The sequence below is a fragment of the Artemia franciscana genome, chromosome 5, assembly GCF_032884065.1.
Source record: "Artemia franciscana chromosome 5, ASM3288406v1, whole genome shotgun sequence".
Classification (NCBI taxonomy): Eukaryota; Metazoa; Arthropoda; class Branchiopoda; order Anostraca; family Artemiidae; genus Artemia; species Artemia franciscana.
The window spans coordinates 2,255,855-2,276,286 of NC_088867.1; the positions used below are offsets into that span (position 1 = coordinate 2,255,855).

The following is a 20,432-nucleotide window of genomic DNA, read 5'->3' on the forward strand; positions in this document are numbered from 1 at the left end:
TCTGATACGCTGAATCTGATGGTGTGATTTTCGTTAAGATTCTATGACTTTTAGGGGGCGTATCCCCCTATTTTCTAAAATAACGCAAATTTTCTCAGGCTCGTAACTTTTGATGGGTAAGACTAAACTTGATGAAACTTATATATTTAAAACCAGCATTAAAATGCGATTCTTTTGATGTAGCTATTGGTATCAAAATTCCATTTTTTAGAGTTTTGGTTACTATTGAGCCGGGTCGCTCCTTACTACAGTTCGTTACCACGAACTGTTTGATAAGACTTCCCATATTTTGAAACATCCACAGAAAAAGTCTTCTAGATGTTGAGCTTCATCATATTGAGAAACAACAATTAGTGAAAATCTAAGGGAGGGGAAGTTTTCTCAAATTATTATTTAAAATAAAGATGCAGACAAAGTCTTTTCAAAATCTAGAGAGGGTAATTCTGTTTTTGTGTTCTTATTTTTTATGTAGATTAAAATAAGCTTTTTTTAAAATCTTCCCACCCCCCTCTCCATTGACTCTACTGTCCATATTGCTACCAAACTAGTCTAATTTGTATCTTCTTTTTGTATCTTCGTGGAACTACTTGTATATAAATTATCAATGATGCATCGCATCGTGCTTAAATATATAATTTATTAACAAATAGTTGCACAGAATATAACAAATTATTTGGCCAAAGAAATTACATAGACAAATACAGGAAAGTAAAATCACAGTAAAAAATATGTTACCTTTACAGAATTAATTTCGATTATAAATCAAATAAGCACCTTATGAAAATTTTCAGCCAATTTTAAGGAGTAGCCAAAAAAATTGGCTGGTTCTATCTTTATTACTTCTGCAATAATTGTATTTGTAAAAAGGTATTATTATCTTTGGTAAGGTAGAAACTCATCAAAAAAAAAAAAAAAAAAAAAAAAAAAAAAAAAAAAAAAAAAAAAAAAAAAAAAAAAAAAAAAAAAAAAAAAAAAAAAAAAAAAAAAAAAGAACTGTTCAGTCCATCAAAATTAATTGAACTCCGATTCAGATTTTAAAGTTTTAAAGGTAACGCAGAGATTTGTGGTAAAAAGTTCAAAATGCGTAAAAAGGCAATTTTATTTTAAATACTTCTACAAAAAAAATTAAAAAAGACAAATAAGGAGTATATTGTTATTACGTGCTAACCTCGTAATCAAAAAAATAAATTTCTATATGAAGTGAAATCATAATTTTAGGAATACTCCTAAAGTTGTTCATGGAAACGTCAACTTAAAGGCTAACAGAAAGAAGTACATCTACTGTAATAAAAGCACAATATCCACCAGTATACCTTAGTTTAAAACAAGAAAACGTCCTTCTGATGGTATATTTATAGGGTGGAACACTTTTGGATATCTCTTTTGATTCTATATTTTTGACTACATTTTGAACAAATCTTGGTTCATATTTGTGAACTCAAATCTCCTAACTAAATATCACCATAGTTGTTAAATACGAGGAGTGTGCGTGATCACCATCAAAAGCAGAATTATCTTTAGTATAATATTAAAAATGTCAAGTTGCCAAAATTTATTAAGATTTAAACTGAATTTCATGAAGTCACAAAGGAGTAGAAAGATCAATTTCCTAAAATATCATAGTAAATAATGTGCCATCATTTTATGATTCTATTATTGTAATTTATGCTTGTAAGTTAGTCATTTTATTTGTAAAATATGTCAGAAAGTTAAGTTTAACACGTCTATTTTAACATTCAAAAGCCTTCTATTAGATTGTCAATGTGAAAGTTTAAACCAGCAAAAGTACCAAAAAGCTGTCACAATATTTTCTAAAGTAATCTCTCTGGTCTTCTGCAAAAAAAGTTATAACGGTGACCCAGAGCTTTGTGTGTAGCCGTGTTTTTTAAGCGCGTAAAAATAATTTACTGTTAAAATTGATTCCAGAATCTTCTATTTGAATCTTATAAGTATTTTCACAACATAAAAAAAACATTTGCAGTTCCCTTCATATTTTCAGCTTTTATTGTTTTTTCTAGCTTTACAAACTCCTATATTTTTAACTAAAACAAAAGTCGATTTATATTATTTTCGAACAGACTTAACAAATGTTTTTCAAAGTACTGAAAAACGAATTAATTAAGTATTAATTGATTAGTATTAACTTTTGTTCGTCTATTTCCTTCTTCCCCTTCATCATGAATTTACTTCATTAAATTGCGGTATCAATAACTAATTTAAGGATTTTATCTGTTTATTTGAATTAACTAATAATTATATGCTAATTCGATTTGATTCATTTTCTGCCATTAATAAATGCCTAACAAACTATAAAAAGGCAAATATAATAATGTCTTACAAGTCTATTTCTTTTTTTAATTATCAACATGCCTCATTGATTTACACTAGCAGTCCTAACTTAAAGAATTTAGCTGTTAAATTGTATGGGTATTAATTACCTTTTAAAAATTTACTGTTAAGAAACACAGTATAAATTAATTCAATTAGTATCTTGATAAGATTAATCAAAGCTTTTTAAAGTTTTTAAAGAAGACAATCCAACATTAATTATTCACTAATTTGCTCCATTTTATTTATTAATTTACCTTACTAAATCTTACTTACTTAATTACTTACTAAATCTATAGGGCTGTAATTTAGATATAGATTTTAGCTTGAATTGCATGTAGTAAAAATTGCAATTAAGCAAAAATTTTATTGCAATTAAGTAAAAATGGCTGAATGTAGGAAATTTGCAAAATGGTAAAACCGAGAATTGCCAAGGCTTACAGTGCTAAATTTTAAAAACAGGGATACATTTTTGGAGGAAAAGGTACATTGAAATTCATCATTTTTTTAACAAAAAAAATGATAAATTACAAAAATAGGGATACATTTTTGGAAGAAAAGTTTTTATAAGGCAATAAAATTATAAGTTTACTATCATCAGAAGTCTCAATACTCAGAATAAAAAGTCTAAAGCAAAGATTATATTTAATAATATAATAAAGTAGAATTGAAATTCTAGAGGCAAACATGATATTTTATTTAGGAGCCACTGTTCAGTATTAGATTGGCATTAAAAGGCTGGATTTTGAGTTTGGGAATGCTAGAAAGGAAAAAAAACTTTCAGGAAAAAAAATGTCGATTTTCATGCTTCTAAATGTTTAGTGAAGTTTATTTATGTCAATTAAAAACTCTATATTTAAAAGAAATTATAGCAAAGCCACTGTTCATTATTAGATTGGCATTAAAAGGCTGGATTTTCAGTTTGGGAATGCTAGAAAGGAAAAAAAAAACTTTCAGGGAAAAAAATGTCGATTTTCATGCTTCTAAATGTTTAGTGAAGTTTATGTATGTCAATTAAAAAACTCTATATTTAAAAGAAATTTATAGCAAAGCCACTATTCAGGATTAGATTGGCATTAAAAAGCTGGATATTGAGTTTGGAAATGTTAGAAAGGAAAAAACACTTTCAGGGAAAAGATGTCGATTTTCATACTTCTAAATGTTTAGCGAAGCTTATTTATATCGAGTAAAAAATCTATATTTAAAAAAAATTATAACAAAGCCCTTGCAATTAGTAAGATATCATTGTATGACAGCGTTGGATAGGAAGTCACAGAAAACTATCACTGTTCCGCTAGTGACGCTAATAGCTTCGACAACATAAACAAAACAGGCTCTGAATTTTCTTCCTTTTTTTATATCAAGACATCAGTACTTTCACACCTTATTACAAATAATTTTTGATTTACAGTTTCATTTCCCAAACAACTATGTGGGCATCGTTTGCAGAAGCAGTAGAAGATTTTTTGTCTTTATCACTGGATTTCAAATTCAGGTATCCCCTCCCACCTACCAACGTAATAAGTGTCCTTGGCGTATTAGGATCAGAAGACTTACTGATTGTATCTATGCCTCTTTTGGTTCTTACACTTATACTCCTGTTTATTGAGGGTTTGATAGTTCTCATTGTCCCACTTGAGGCACTGGAAGCAGTACCAGTCCCACTTGTACTACTGGTAATGCTTGTATTCTCTGCTTTCTCGTCACTTCCTGAAGAATTAGTGTAAGCTGAGCTTCTTGAATCTACTGACCAAGTTGATAAGTCTAATGACCTTGGGCGTACTGATTTTAATGTCAATCTTCTATCTAATGTACTCACCCTTGTCATGTTAGCTAAGTCAGGATCACTTCTTCGTAATGTTTCATACAATGGGTCACTACTTTGTGTTACATTATTTTCAAATTCCTTCACATTCATCAGCTCATTATATAGTCCATAAATATCAAACTCGTTAAATGAAGAGGCAGGGACAAGTCCAAAACCCCGTGGTAATGTGCGTGACATTCGCTTATAATTCTGGCGCTCCTTTGAGTCACGTCTTGTTAGCACAGGACTGCATGAACTTTGGTGTCGTAGCTTAGGTACTGTATTAAAATTTGAGCTTCGGTCAAGCAAGTCTCCGTCAGAAACTTGTTTCTCCAGCTTCGATTCTCTTTTTTGTACTACTGGTGACAAGTCTGTTTCATTCTCTTCTTGTATAACACTGTCCCTAGACTCCCCAGAGATTTGGAGAGACACAGAGCGGGTATCTCTTGACATGGGCCTGACAGGCGGCTTGTAGACCAGAGGTAGGAACATTGTTACTGGACCACAGTTAGCATGATATGCCACATTTGCTCTACCACTTATAATTGGTACACCTTGTAATTTTGGAAGTGGTATATTTAAGGTGACACCAACATTAGTGCCTACCCACAGGACACCTTTAGCTGCCATTAGTGTTGTCACAAAAATGTTTCTGGGGGTATTACGTAATTGTTCACTCATAACCTGGGACACATGACTGGCAATGTTGATATCTTGAAGGTGGCGGAAAGTTTCAGTGTGGTACAAGCAAATTACGCTACTATTTTTCAGGGATAGCCACAAACCAACGCCAGCATGTGCCATTGCGCTGATTGTTGTTTGCTGATCATGGTGCAAAGTAAATTCTCTCTAAAAATAAATACATTTATCAGTAATTACATACGACTTCCTAAAGGTAAAAGAGCGGATTTGGAATAAAAAATCACGATTATACAAATAAAAAATAAAATGAAATTATAAAATTGCAGTATATAGAAAAAATGAATATGAAAATAGAACTGATCAGTAGAACACTATAGATTCTGGCCAAAATTTTACAATGTAAAAACTTACTCAAAAAATTGAACATATCGATGTATACTAAATTTTCAAAAGTGTACAAATTTTCGAAAATGAGATCAAATTACCACCAGGGTTTCTTTTCATCACGTGGGCTTATCCTCAATTTTCTTTCCCCTTTGGCCGCGCCAGCTTCTTCATTTCGACTTTTCTCGACACATTGGCAGAAGTGGCAGCATCGTTCAGAACAATATGATCTTTGGGTATTCACACTGGGTCCCGGTCTTCGATGAAAACATGCTAATTAATGGTGCTTGTGCGTTGCACGGCACATCACCCTCCCACCACCAGACTTTTGGCTACGGATATTAAAATCTTTCCATACTCTTAAACAAGCACGGATACAGAAGGAGGGCACAGCCCCCCAGAAATTCTAAAATTTTTCAAATTTGTAGGTATTTCTATTTTATTATTTGACCCCTCCCCCCAAACAAAAATAAATAGGACGTATAAGCCTGCTCCTAGACTCTTTTTGCTGTAAATATTTTTACCGTTTCCTCGATCTTATTCATGAGAGGGGTACAATTCGGTTATTACCATAGACGGACAAAGAAACAAAACTCAAGAACCTGGGTAAAAGGGTATTTCAAGGCAATAGTACGTTACGGCAGTACAATAAAAATAGCAAATGCACCACAAAAATATTATTATTATTACCTGTAATAGTTAATAAAAATAATAAATTTTACAGTAAGTAGGTTTAGAGTTTAGTAAATGATCAAGTAAATAGAAATGAAATTATGATTTTTAGAAAAAAGCTGACAGTTTTTATTTTATGGAAAAAACAGAAGAAGGCTAAGTCCACTAGGTTCATACTAGAAATACGGCATTTACAGCCCTTAGTCTATGTTTATTCGATTATTTTACAGCTAATCCTAATTTAGAAAAATCTGAAAAGTTTTCTATTTTCGGAATGATAATTAGTTTTTTTTGTATCCCAATTTAAATTATTTTCCTTGATACCAGTTAATATTTCTTTAAGAAGATTATTTTACTGTTCAAATAAAATTTTTACAGAATATTTATTTTACCTTTCATGTATTTTTGAAGATTTTCCTTACAGGGTGTTTAAACTTCGATTGGACACTAAAATTTCCTTGATTCTGACTATATACGTCACTTGGAATTTTAAAAGCATACAACTTATTAGGATACCCAAGACTACATTTCTACAGTACCATATCTATTCGTTTTTATAGTCCCCAAGTTTTCGTTTCAAATCCCCAAGTTTTCTTGGGAATTTGAAGCTAAAAGATTCCGGTCAAATTGTATTTCAAAGTATTTACCTATTAATTTCCCATGTATTTAGCCAAAGACAATTCTTTAGCCAAAATTAGCCAGAATAGGCCAAGGAATTTTCCAATAGCGACACTGAAAAAAAAATCCGGTTATATTGTTTTTCCATGTATCTACCTATTAATTTCCCATATAGATAATTTCTTGAACCACATTGGCGTGCCATAACATAAAGAAAGAAAACGATAAAAATGGGGTTTATAAAGGCCAAATGAAAATACTAAAGAAAACCCTGAAAGCGAATATTTCGAGAGAACAACCACCTCTTTTCTTCAGCGCGAACAAAATAATATGATCAAGAAAAAAAAAAAAAAAAAAAAAAAAACAACCCCAGAAAGTACAACAAAACCAATGGTAAAAAACCGCCAAAAAATTAAATAAAATTCCATAAAAGACCACAAAATCATCATAAAAAAAAATCAAAAAAAGATCATATCATTTTGTTCGCACTGACAAGAGAGGCGGAATTTCTCTCGAAATATTTGGTTTCTGTGTTTTCTTCAGTATTTTCATTTGACCTTTAAAAACTCCCATTTTTGATCATTTTTTCTTTCTTTATATAATTTCCCATGTATTTAGCCAAAGACAATTCTTCAGCCAAAATTAGCCAGAATTGGCCATTGAATTTTCCAAAAGCGAAACTGAAAAAAAAATTCCGGTTATACTGTTTTTCCAAGTAGTTACCTATTAATTTCCCAAGCAGTTAGCCAACAACAATCCTGAAAAACTGGTCAAGAAGAAAAGAAAAAAACAAGTCGAAGGTCTTTGGACATTAGCGTTATCAAAAAGATTATCTTGTTGCTTGTTCGGTATAGTTCACTATACAAGACCTTTTTTTTACTTATGCAACTTGAAGATAAATGTATCATCGCTATCACGCGTAAATATCGCATCCGACATCTTTTAAAATTGTGTTTAATTTGATATGTTTAAGCTATTAATTGAAACTAGAATTCAGGAAATCTCAGAGCTCCCTGAAAACAAACCATATGAAATTGGAGCCACACTACTACTACTACCACTACTACTACTAATAACTCACTGCAGCACCAAGCCGCATGAGGCCAACACAGCTACGCACGCTCCTCCTCCAACCTAATCTATTCAAGGCCTCCCTCTTTACACCCTCCTGGAAGTTCCCAGGAAGCCACACGAAGTCCATAAATCCCATATGAGGATTATGGATACTGAAAAAGAAGTTTCAAAAGAAGTTATATCAAAACTGAGGCAAGCTCTCACAATTCATCTGTCTCAATATTCGCCAAAAGAGTAATGATTAATGAAAGAAAGAGTAATTAACGAAATTGACGATAACGAAAAAACAAAACTAGTGAGTAACCATTCCTAAGACAAACTTTAAGATTTTAACTGATTTACTAATTTTAAATATCACCTTAGCCTAGCATATTTCTTTTTTGGAATTACTCATAGAATAAGCTGTTAACATGACATGGTTATACTCAAGAAAAGCCTCTAGTGTTTTCAATTATTTTTCCAGAAGGCCAGGGATATCTCTGAGCAATGCCGCAAGGGACGGAGTTAAATGTAGTTTGAAAAAAAAAACGAATTAGCTATTTATTCAGCGTCGAATACTTCAGCAAACTGATTTTTATAGACCTTAATTTGACCTTAAGACTGAAGACGAAGTCAAAAGCGAAATTAATTAAAACAAATTAAAAACAAAAACAAGGGAAGCATTCCAAAAAATCGTACGAGACATGAGATTAACCACTATCTATATTACTTAGTCTGCTACTAATTATTTCACTTCATTACTAGCTAAACCTTGGACCTTTAACTGCAATTATCTATTAGCAAATCGCTTTTAGCAAACTGTTTAAAAAAAATTCTATTTTGCTCTCAATAAATTATCAATTAATCTTCCATATCAACTTAATAGTCAATTCACTATATTGTTTATTAATTTGTAACCTAACTAAAGCATAAGAGTAAAAACATCAGTTTTCTCTCTGAACTCTTGGGCTGGCAAATTTAGTTTCTCTCTGGACTCTTTAAATCACTCATGTTTTTTTATTCTCTGACAAGCAAATCTCAATATGATACTAACTCAAATTTCAATTATCTCCCAGGGCTACTAGAATTAATCAGAATCTTCTAACTAATTTGCATAAACATAGCTGGCAATGTATATTCTTTAGTACTTCTCTATTTTAGAAGAATAAGTTGTTCAAAAAAACATTGAATACTGCAGTTCCTCCTTAATTACATTCACTAAGGAGGAACTGATTTAATGATTCACGCACGGATTTATTCCTATATACAATAAATATAACCGCACATGGCTTAATGTACGGAGGCTTAATTTTTATTTATTATACAGAGGCAATGGGCCTTTACGACCTGAGCCTCCAATGAATTAGATGAGACGGTTCACAATAATAATGATATGGCTTTATTTTAATATCATTATTTTCTTAAAACATAAGAATAGATGCATACGAGGTTCTTTGGGCCCGTTGTCCCTTATTCAAAATTTTTTAATTTTTTAAACTTCTTAAATTTCGTTTAATTCGACTTTCTTGGCCCTTTTTTGAATTTTTTCATTTTTTAATTTGCATCTTTTTTATGAGCTTTTACTTTGGCCTTAGTTTAGTAGTCAGAGAGAATTTAGAACTGACGCTATGATAACAAGTTATGGAGCGAAGTGTAATTGAGGGCCAATTGTATTTAGCTCATGAAAGAAAGAATTTGAACTGGAGATTTTTTGTTCTAATCAGAACCAATAACAAAAAAAAGATATTCGAAATCTCTATACCAAACTTAAAATATACTAAATAATCAATATTGATTTACATCCAACCTATGGAAGAAGATGTCTCGTCCAATGATCAGAGTATTTGACCAATAGCAACTAGATAACAAAATAGAATCATTGAATCCTTCTAATGAAGAAGGGGAGGGGACAGAAAAAGAGTTCGGTACAACTTGTGGCCAATCTCATTTCAAAAATTGCAATACCAATCCCAAAAAATCCACTTAAGGATTCAATCCTTACTGACCCATCCACCCATGTAGAGAAGAATCGGACCCATCGGAATTCGGCCAAACAATCGGACCCAATGCAGCTGTCAACGTAGATGGATTTTTGATTGGGTCAATAGCTACCAGATGTCGAAAATGGAATCCTTGAATTATGGTCACTTAAAAATGAAGAAAAACTGAAAAAGTAATCGACAATGACCAATTTAGAGGGATTGCTTAAGAGCTCAGCCTATATCTAGGCTAATTTGATCCGAACCAAACTGAAAGTAGAACTGAAGATTGAGACACACAAAAATATCTACTAAACTGCAATACGATCTTCAAAAATTATTCAGTCGAAACCCGAATTTCGACAAATAATCCATAAGGATCTACCCTCCTACGTAGGGAAGATATTCCATCTAATGAGTGCCAATATGTCAACATCCAGTGAATGCCGAAATAGAAACATTGAATCCCTCGTGGAAACAATGATGAAAATGAGAGACAGAGAAAAGTCACCTTAAGGCCCACTTGGAAGGAGAGCAGAAGATCAGGAGAAGGGGAGCAGCAGAAAAATGACCGATACAAATAAGACCTTAATAATAAATAAGACTAACAAGACAAATAAGACAACTAAGGCCAAGTTGTTCATTCATTGACGCATTATGGAACCTTTTTTTTTTCGTTAGTTTCTTTCAGCTTAGTGTGAAACAAGACAAAGAGAATTGACAGAATAGATGGAAAAGATATAATTTGGACTAAATATTTGTACATTAGAGGGGGGAGGTGGTAATGTATTTGACATCTGAAAATAATTCTTGCTACATAATATGCAGAATAATTGTACCTAACACATTAAGTCCGCAGACCCGCTATACTGTACACTCAAACGGGTATAACGCTATACCCACAATCAAACAGGTCTTTCAACTCAACAAGGTGTCTCCAGCGTTGGTAAAGAAAGAAGCTACGCCATAACAACTTGAGTGGCTTAAATTCTCTTGTCGACGCTGGGGATGGCTTGTTGGACACAGGAAAAAATTTTCGTTTGATTATTCTCCTTTTCCCTACTAATGCTCATAGACCCATTTTATTTCATTTCATTTCATTATTTCATTTTATAGGCACAGTATTTCTGTCAGAAGAGTTATAGTCTCAGAGGTGTTACCACTCGGTGTATCTGGTCTTTTTAGTTTAACTTTCTTATGGTGAGTTTTGCCAAACTCGTTTTGTTTTGCCAACTCGTTTTGTTTTGCCAACTCGTTTTGTTTTGCCAACTCGTTTTGTTTTGCCAACTCGTTTTGTTTTGCCAACTCGTTCTTAGTTTTGGCAAACAAACACTAACCGCTTAGTTGATTGGAAGTCAAATTGGAAGCCGTTAATTGATGATAAATCTCGGGAAAAAAAATGTACCTGAACTTCACATCCGTATCCATCCAGCATTGAGACATTTTTTCCAGAGCCAACATAAATGTTTGTGCCAATACATAGCAGTGAAGACACAGGATCATCACCCACGTGAATGATCTGCTGCGGTGTAGATATGTCCCAACCAAGGTCAGTGTTCCGTCGGTAGATGGCAAGGGTGCCGTTGACTAGAGCCATGACTATTTGGTCACAGTGGTACTTGATGTGGGATGCAGCAGAGGGTAGTAGCTGACCTGCTAGCTGTCGAGGAGATTCTGGGTCTCTTGCCGAGTAAAGAAGCAACCTAAAAATTAAAATTTAAATTTGTTATATTGTTCCACACCTGGAGTAAAGAGAGAAATTCAGAAGCCAAAATTAAATGGCGAAAAACCAGCAAAAAAGCTATTCAGAAATTCTTTTTTTCGAGGTCTAACGAGTCCTTAAACATGGTCAAAATAGTTCTCAGAACCTTTTCCTTGAGGTCAAATATACTGGAGAAATAACTAGAGAAAAGAATAATGTCAAAACATATTCACATAGCGGCAAACGTTAATGATATAGAATATGAATGTATAAACAAAGAATAATATTCATAATAAATCCAAATTTTTCAAAATCTAAAACCTGTCTGGTCATTCCTTATCCCAAGGTCATAATCAGCCTCATAATACGATACACAGTTTTGATATCCTTCTTGATCTCGTAAAGATAAGGGTTGAATAAGCAAAAAAAATTTAGGAATAAGAATGATGTCATACCAAATGAGTTTTAATAAATCCGAATTTTACAGAGCAAAATGGTTTTTTTTACTGCTTAGTGATAATCCAGAAACTATGAACAAAATAGTTTCTATGACTCTTAAGGTGTTAAATTAGAAAAAAATAAAACAAACGAGGAATGCAAACAAAACTATGCTATCTTATAGATAAAAAAAATCTAATTGTATTCCCTTTCGAACTTACTTAGTTACTAGTTAAGCCTACAAAGGGTGAAATGGACGGTTGAGACATCGAAAATAAAATGTTTTATTATCTCGTTTTTCCAGGAGCGGAATTAATAAGACCCCCCCCCCTTTCCTGGTTACCCTCTAGCAACTGACAAGTCATGACTAGTCAGACTAACTCTACTAATTTAAGGAATAAGGATTAAAATTGTTAACATATCAAAAATTAAATAACAATACTGTTTATTCTAAGAATTTCGCTGTTGATTATAATCCAAAATTAAGATTATCATTGCAAAAAAATAATGTTGACAAGTTTTACCGAATTAGTTGACTACCACAGGTTAAAAGAACTGCACTAGAGACTTGTGACCTTTTTTCATTCTAAGGTAAGGGCCCCTCTTTTGACCATCTCAGACTCAAAACTTTATTTCAGAAAGCATTAGGGAAGAAAAATGTAGCATACTTTCGTAATCAGATTAGATTCAGAATTGCTAGATTGGCGCTAATTAGTTTCAGCAATAAAGATTAATTAATTGCAAAAGTAATTAGCAATCAAGATTCAGCAGCTCTCGGCAATTTCCTGCAAAACTTTCCGAGCAGCACTGCTCATCAAATGGATCTTACAATTACCAGCACACATTTGCCGTAATTGTGCTGGTAATTGTGTGCTGGTAATTGACACGTATTTGCCGCTTGTCAATTTACCTTTTTTCGTGGATCCCCCATAATCTTGATAGCGTTTGGGCCATCAGAATCTTGTGCTCAGAGGCGCCATTTGGGCCAAATCTTGGGGTGGGCATGGGGCATTTGACAGAACTTGAGACTTTTATTATGAATCTAACCTACTTTCAAAATTTACAATGATTAATAGCAAATAGCGTAATTACCCCAAAGCTCGTCAGGTAATCACGTTCTTTGGCTAATAGGCGTGCAGTTAGTTCAAATCATTTGAACAGAATGGATTATGTTGGACATAATGGATAATTATGGCCGGAAAAGGACCCTTTGTGGTGGAAGCTTGGAATCCCTGGAAAATCAGGGGTGGGCATTTGCCCACCCCTGTCCCCCAAATGGCGCCTCTGCTTGTGCTAGCAGTTTAGAGCAAACAACTTTCACAAACTGTTTTGACTATTTCTTATGAAAAAGACGTCTTAATATGTCTTTCTACAACACATTTTATTTTATTTTTCAAGATAGTCGGGATCTTATTTGACACACTAGTCTGTTTTCAACTTTTGTCAAGCTTAATAAAGTATTTTGTAGTACAAGTGCAAGTATTGTAGTTTCAAGTGCAAGTATTTCGTAGTTTTGTCAAAATTTCATCAAGGGCAATCTTCACAAAGTTGGGACTAAGGGCATTCAACTAACAAATAAACAATGTTGGTTCAATAGAAGGAGTATCTTTGAACATTTATCAAGAGACGTCTGCGGATGTCCCCAAACAGTTGGAATAAAACCATAACTAGTTCCGGTGTGATTTTTGCCACTGCCATTTCATCCGTGACTGCAGAAGCACCCAGGCATTGGAGAACTTTAGTCATTTCCCTACTCTCCTTGTCCCACACAGTAGAGAGACCAAACTACCTTTTCTTGTGATCGGTAGTTATGGCGTGCAACAGAGGATCATAAAGCCCTTGCGGCAGACAAGCAAAGGGTTGTAATAACTACAGAAGGAAATTATGTCTCCTGGAATCGCTCTATACCATTCTTTCATTTTATGTCCTGTTGCATCTTTGTTATCAATCCATGACTTCTTGAATTCACATTTTCTCTTTCTTACCTTAACTGATATTTAAACCTTGCATATGCAAATAAATATATCGTCACATATATTTGATTAAATAAAAAACTAGTTTTTTCTAACTGAAAGTAAGGAGCGACATTAAAACTTAAAACGAACAGAAATTACTCCGTATATTAAATGGGTTGTCCCCTCCACAACGCCTCGCTCTTTACGCTAAAGTTTTTAATTGTTTTAAAAAGTAGAATTGTGGCAAAGAGTCAAACTTTAGCGTAAAGAGCGAGGGAGGCTATACCCGTGCTAAAATGAGTTTCTGCGTTTGTATCTCAATGGTTATTTATAAAAAAAAAAAAATAAATAAAAGAACGTTACCTTCTGTTTTCAGTGCTAATCCACACCAGATCACCATAATGCTTATCACCGGTTTCACATTCAGTTTGTACTAAAGCGGGTGTAAATTCCATCGCGATTATTTTGGTCTCCACCAAGTCTACGCATCCAAGAGGCTTTAGTTGTGGCCCAACTGCAGGTTGAATTGAAAATGTTGATATTCTCGAAGATGACCCGTCTGTTGTGATAACCCAAACGAAACTTTGATTTGTAGTTTTGATTGGCGCACCAGCTGTTCGAACTGACTTGGGAACTAAAAGGGTATAAAAGCAGCCACAGCGTACCTAAAAAAAAGAAGTTATGAAGATACTGCTGCTAGTAACAACTAAAGACAGCACCCGGCTACATGGTGCTACCCCACTGGTGCTTCCCTCTGGTCCACTCTACTCAATACCTCACTCTTTATCCCATCCATAAAATTCGTTTTTCCTATATTTGCTTTTGATTATCACTTCCAATCTCATTCCTGGATGACTTGCTTTATTTGATACTAATACTAGCAACAACTCTAACCCACTACTTAACTACATGAGGCCAACATAGATGCATAAGATCCTCCTCTACCCAACTCTACTCGATGCTTCGCCCTTTACTCCCTTCCATAGAATTGTTTTTCCCTATATTTTTTTATAATCACCTGCTTCTCGTCCGAATCCAGCTGAATTGGCAAAAAGCACAAATTCTGCAATTTTTTTCGTGAAAAATTTACAGAGTTTTTTTCATCAAACTATGCAAGCTGTGTAAATTCCACCTCTACCCTAATCTACTTGATGCTCCGCTCTTTACTCCGTTCCATAGAATTCTAACGAGTTCTATAACGAATTCTTTAGTTGTTCCATAGAAAACTATAGACAGCACCCGATTACATGAGACTAACATACATGTGTAAACCCCTCCTTTACCCTACTCTGCTCAATGCCTCACTCTTTATCCCATTTATAAAATTCCTTTTTCCTAAATTTTGCTTTTTATTATCACTTCCAACTTCATTCCAAGATCACCTGCTTCTCATTCGGCCTCACATGAATTGGCAATACCACAGATTCTGTAGTATTTTTTTGTAAGAAATTTGTATGAGTTTTTGCATCAAACTACAGAAGTTGAATTAGGGATTACCCAAGCTATGGTTCAAACTATATAAGTTAAAATTAGGCATTACCCAAAAATCCCTCTTTTCTCGTAAATTAAAACGAAGAACAAGAAAATCCGACAGTCAAAGAAATTTACAAAATAGAAGGAAAAAAACAAATTATGTTTTAGTAAAAAGAGAATAAATATACAATACCTAGGCATCTGTTAGCAACACATGCATCGCTTCGCTTCAATAAATATTAATAAATAAGAAAAAGGAATATCTTAACATGAAGCTTTAAACAAAAAGGAATAAGCTTTTCCTACCCTTTATTCATTTGAATTTGTTGCAATAAGTAGTAGCAAAAGATTTATGCTTTTGATTTTAATTCCATCTACGAATCCAACTTAATTTATATTACAAACACTGCATACTATCGATTGCTACAATAAAATTAGAGATAAGAATTAAAATTCCCTATCACACCACGAAATTTTGAAATACATAAAATTAGTTAGGTATAGGAGCTTTGGGAACTTTTAGAGAAAAATTTAGAAACATTGCATAGATACTAAGCCATTAATGTGAAAAAGGCTTCCAGAAACGAACTGGGTGCTTTAACGCCACCGCAGTTTTATGCCACCCAGGGAATCTTGCATCATCAAAAAGATTAGTTGGGTCAGAATAGATAGGTTAGGTTGGTCTATGTCTATGTTTTTGTCTATATCTATGTCTATATCTATGTCTATGTCTATGTCTATGTCTGTTCTTCTGTCTATGTCTATATTTATGTCTATTCTGACCTACCTGAATTAAAAGGTGGCGGAAAACACATGGTGGTGGAAAACCACAGTGGTGTTCAAACACGGCTACCACAGAAGCAATTCAAGTATAATTTGACGCAACGATGGGAAAAAGAGACAGAGAAAGAGCTTAACCAGCATTTTTTAAGTTTTCATTGAAAAACCCCTCAAATTTTGACCCCCAATGTCACACATAAAACATGTAAAACAAATAAGTAAATAAAATATCACAAATAAATAAATCGCAAATTTCAATATCAAAACTTTTATGGCAAATAAAATATATCTATACCGTACCGTATCAGGTTCTAAAAGAATCAGAAACTAAAAGAATCAGAATCAGCACCATCATCCATTTATCATTTCAATGTCAGATTTATTTATTAAATAAGTCTTTTCCTCGGAATTAGCTCGGCTTCTCGCAAGATTTTTCAGCACCTCTTCAAAGACTATTAATGGTGTTACCACTTACCGAATAATTACCAAGTAAAGTAAAAGTGCAAACCTTAACAAAAAATAACATTGCGATAAAAAGATTTAGGTATTATCAGAATTACTACTACTGATAACTGTTGTTATAAATTAAAATAATAACTATTTATTATGTCACTATAGTATTCAGTAATTATTAATATTTAATAACTTAATAAGTATAATAATTTAGTACTTATAATTGATAATTAAAGAACTATAATTTAACTATAATTATCTAAATAATTATAACTACTGATTATAATTTTTTTAAATAATTTTATTACTGTATAAACAGACAACCTGTTTATTATTTTCAATTCAAAGATTTGCGTAGAACTAAAAAGGTCTTCATTCCGAACAGTAATATCTTAACGGAATTGAAACTCATGCCTATTCAAAAATATAAATGTATCGCAGAAATACAAGCTTTTCTATCAGGGGCGTAATTTCCTATGGGGCAGGGGGGGGGGGGTGTAACTGCCCCTCCTGAACCTCGGTTTGCCCCCCAGACCTCAGTTTGCCCCCCAGCTGAAATCTTGTCAAAACGAAGATAACCTGCATAATTCAAGCATCAACAGAAACAGATCATTTTTTGTACATATTTACCTTTATAGGACTATAAAGTTGCCTTTATTTAGTACTATAAAGTACCTTTATAGTACTATTAAAGTTATAAATATTACCTATATGGTACCGAACAGCTTATTTTTTTTTTACTGTCACTTTCACTTGATTTGGAAAAACTCGCTCCAACTTCCCCCCCCCCGGATTTTGACGAAATTACGCCACTGGTTTCTATTATATAAGTGGCAGATCCAGATTGGGGCGCGCGCTCCCCTAACATAGTGGAGGACTGAGAGTTGAGACCGTTTACTATGGTTGGGTTGGGACGAAAGTTAATTTTTGTAATTGGTTTTTATTAGTTTAGTTTTTAATAAGTTTGTAATTGTTAACTGTTTCTTTTCACAAACAAGTTTGAAGAAAAATATCAGTTACTTTGTGTGGTCTCTGTTAGATTTTACTGATAACGTCCGCCTAAAAGTATTTATCAAGGGAATCTGTCGGTATTATGACAAAAGCCAACTGGGAGGCGAAAATCTTCACTTCGTAATAACAAGGAGGGGAAATTTAAAACCCCAACTTCTTTAGGCTGTCGAAATGATATTTCAGGAATGTGCCGTCTATTTAATAATTAAATAGAATCAAAACAGTTTCCAAATTTTATTTTGTATATTTTAATCCGCCAATATCATCCACAAAAGTATGAACATATATCCGAAGAGGGATGGCCTATTTTGCGTGAGGTAAATTTCAAACAATAACAAAAAAAATTGCGAGCTTTACTCAAAATGGAAAATCATGGCAGATACCTGACTATTTTAGGGATGGGATAGGACGAATCCCCTCCCCCCTGATTTGGACAACAAACAGGAGGAAACGGAGGCGTTAGGATGCCAGCTATTGAGACAGAGTACATAACATTCTCAACTCTGTTTGTATTACAACTATTTCATAAATTGAATTGCTTTCATTGTGTAAGTTCGCGACAAAAGCGAATTGAATATTCGTATGGCGTATCTGCAGCCGGTGTTGTGATTATAGAGTTACACTGTTCACCCTATGCATAAGAATAGCCTCTTTACTAAGCAGAATGGTGCCATCCATCATTTTGAATATCGTCAGTTAGGTATTAAAAGGTCGTATCTCTATAATTGTAAATTTTCAGAAGAGCAAAAAAAACACACAACTTTTTTTATTTCCCCTCTGATAACCATAAAACAAAAATTGATTGATATGTAAAACACATTAATTCGTTTTGTTTTACGGTCATCGGAGGAGATATAAAAGAGTTGTGAGGTTTTTTTCCTCTTCTGAAAATTTACAACTGGAGGGATACGACGTTTTGATATCTGACTGACGAAATACTATTTATTCGATTTCAAGAAAATATATAGAAATTCAGTATTTCTTTCACGATTTCAGGATAGACGAACATATCCTAGAACACCAAGCGACACGAAAATTATTCTTACCTCTGTAGGAGTATTTGATCTCTGTATGGTTCTGCTAGTTACAAACAAGGGCAATTTTGCTAGTGGCACATGCTCCGTTTCTGGCAACTCCCAAGCAGGGGCATGACGCGGGTCTAGCGCCAACTGTGCCAATCTGAGCTCTAAAAAAACATTATTAATGTATTTTTTGTATATGTGAAAATAGATAGGAAATACATGCAAGACCGTTTCCAGGGGGGAATGTTTGACTCCCCCCTCAAAATGTTTGTTCGACTCGTAAAAACGTAGCAAATGTGAATGTTATCAATTTCTTATGCATTTTTATTTTTTGGATCCCCTTCCCCCAAAAAATCCTAAATACGTTCTAGAATACATCATAGAAGAGTATAGGCTAAATAGACTAAAGAAAAAAAATGATTGCATTCATACATTGACAGGTGCAGAGAGAAAAAAGGGATCACCTTCCCTCGTCAAAAGAATGCTTTTAACCAGTTTATCATAAATACTACAGAAATCTAAGAGCTTCAGATTATAGGTATTATTGCTGAAAAGAATTGCACATCCTAATTCGTAAAAACAGCTTCATAAGTTAACGAATATAGAAAATTACACGTTAACGATATTCACGACAAAATCCATAAGCTACAAATGACTGCATTCATAGCATGGATGGATACAATGAGAATATGGGATTGTTCAACCCATCCCCGGGAAGAATAGCTACAAACTCAAGGAACAGAACGAATTGAACTTAAGCGTATACCCTTCCTAAAAGAAAACTAAGGTATCCTATCTAACGTATTACATAAACTATTACGTAATGTTAAATTCTATTACATACATATTTTATGAACTATTTCTACCGTTAAAAAGAACTCCACTTCTTTTATTTTAAACTTCTCTAAGCCGTTTGCACTTTTTCTTTTCTTAGAAATTTCAACAAAATAATTGTGGATTAAAATATACAAAATAAATTTGGTACTGAACTCTCAAATCAATGCCCTCCCCCCCGACCTGACTTCTTAGCAAGCCCAGTGATAAAGCGGCTTGTTAAACAGTTCGTGGGTAACGAACTGTGAGTAACTCGCAATGCGGCTTAATACTAACCGAAACTCTAAAAACGGAATTTAATACCAATAGACAAATGAACAGAATCAGCTTATTATGCTGATTTCAAACATATAAGTTTTACATAATTTAGTGTTACGCAGCAAAGGTTACGAGCCTGGAAAAAATTTACCTTGTTTTCGAAAAAAAGGGTGAAACACCAGAAGAGAGATCACGGATTTGTTCGTTTTGTTGTTTTTTATTGTTGTTTTTTTTTTCAGAGGTGATTGCATCGACCCAGTGGTCCTAAAATATTGTGAGGAGACTCATTCGAACAGAAATTAAAAGTTCTAATTCCCTTTTTAAGTGACGTAAAAGATTCGAGGGCAACTAGAACCCCTCCCCCGCTCCTTTTTTCCGCAAATCGTCGGATCAAAATTTTGAGATAGTCATTTTGCTCCTCATAGTTAAAAGGTCTAATAACTATGCCTTCAGATATAATTTGACCCCCCACGCATATTATTTGTTAATGGGAAGTATGCATACATTTTTGGGTAGAGGGAGGGACACATTTTTAGCTGGGGGGCTTTTCCAAGGGGGAATCTTCCATGGAGAAGGAAGTTTCCAGGAAGTATGCTTTTCAGAGGAAATTTTCCAGCGGGGGAATCCGCTATAATTCCAACACAAAATTGTTTTTATTTCTTGCTTTCTCTTTTCCGTCTCAATTTTACGCGCGGGGAAGAGAATAATACCGTGGGAAGAGGTATTCCTCAATGGAGGAGACGCCAAATTTCCTGGAATTATTTTAAAAAGATCAGAAATAAAAATAAAAAAAAAAGTTTTTTTAACTGAAAGTAAGGAGCAACATCAAAACTTAAAACAAACAGAAATTACTACGCATACGAAGGGGGTTGCCCCCTCCTCAACCCCTAGTTCTTTACGCTGAGGTTTGAATTTTGCCCAGGTTCTTGACGAAAGACTATTGAAACACAAGGGTGGTTTAATTAGAACAATAAGAAGTTTTTTAAAAGTACAAAAAAAAATTAGCGTAAAGAGCAATGTGTT

General features: G+C 33.7%; 1 protein-coding gene across 8 annotated transcripts in view; it reads right to left on the reverse strand.

The window, feature by feature from the left end:
• Positions 1-957: 957 nt before the first annotated feature.
• LOC136026871 (rho guanine nucleotide exchange factor 10-like) overlaps positions 958-20,432 on the reverse strand; it is a 254,534-nt gene continuing 235,059 nt past the window's right edge. For 4 of the 8 annotated variants that reach the window (XM_065703656.1, XM_065703657.1, XM_065703658.1 and 1 more), the window contains 4 exons: positions 18,342-18,481; positions 13,942-14,243; positions 10,889-11,186; positions 961-4,984 (listed from right to left, as the gene is read on the reverse strand). In XM_065703656.1, coding sequence (XP_065559728.1) covers positions 3,734-4,984; positions 10,889-11,186; positions 13,942-14,243; positions 18,342-18,481 — 1,991 coding nt within the window. In that variant the 3' untranslated portion in view covers positions 961-3,733. Of the gene's footprint in view, positions 4,985-10,888; positions 11,187-13,941; positions 14,244-18,341; positions 18,482-20,432 lie in introns of all 8 variants that reach the window. The other 4 variants (XM_065703652.1, XM_065703653.1, XM_065703651.1 and 1 more) reach the window with 3 other exon arrangements.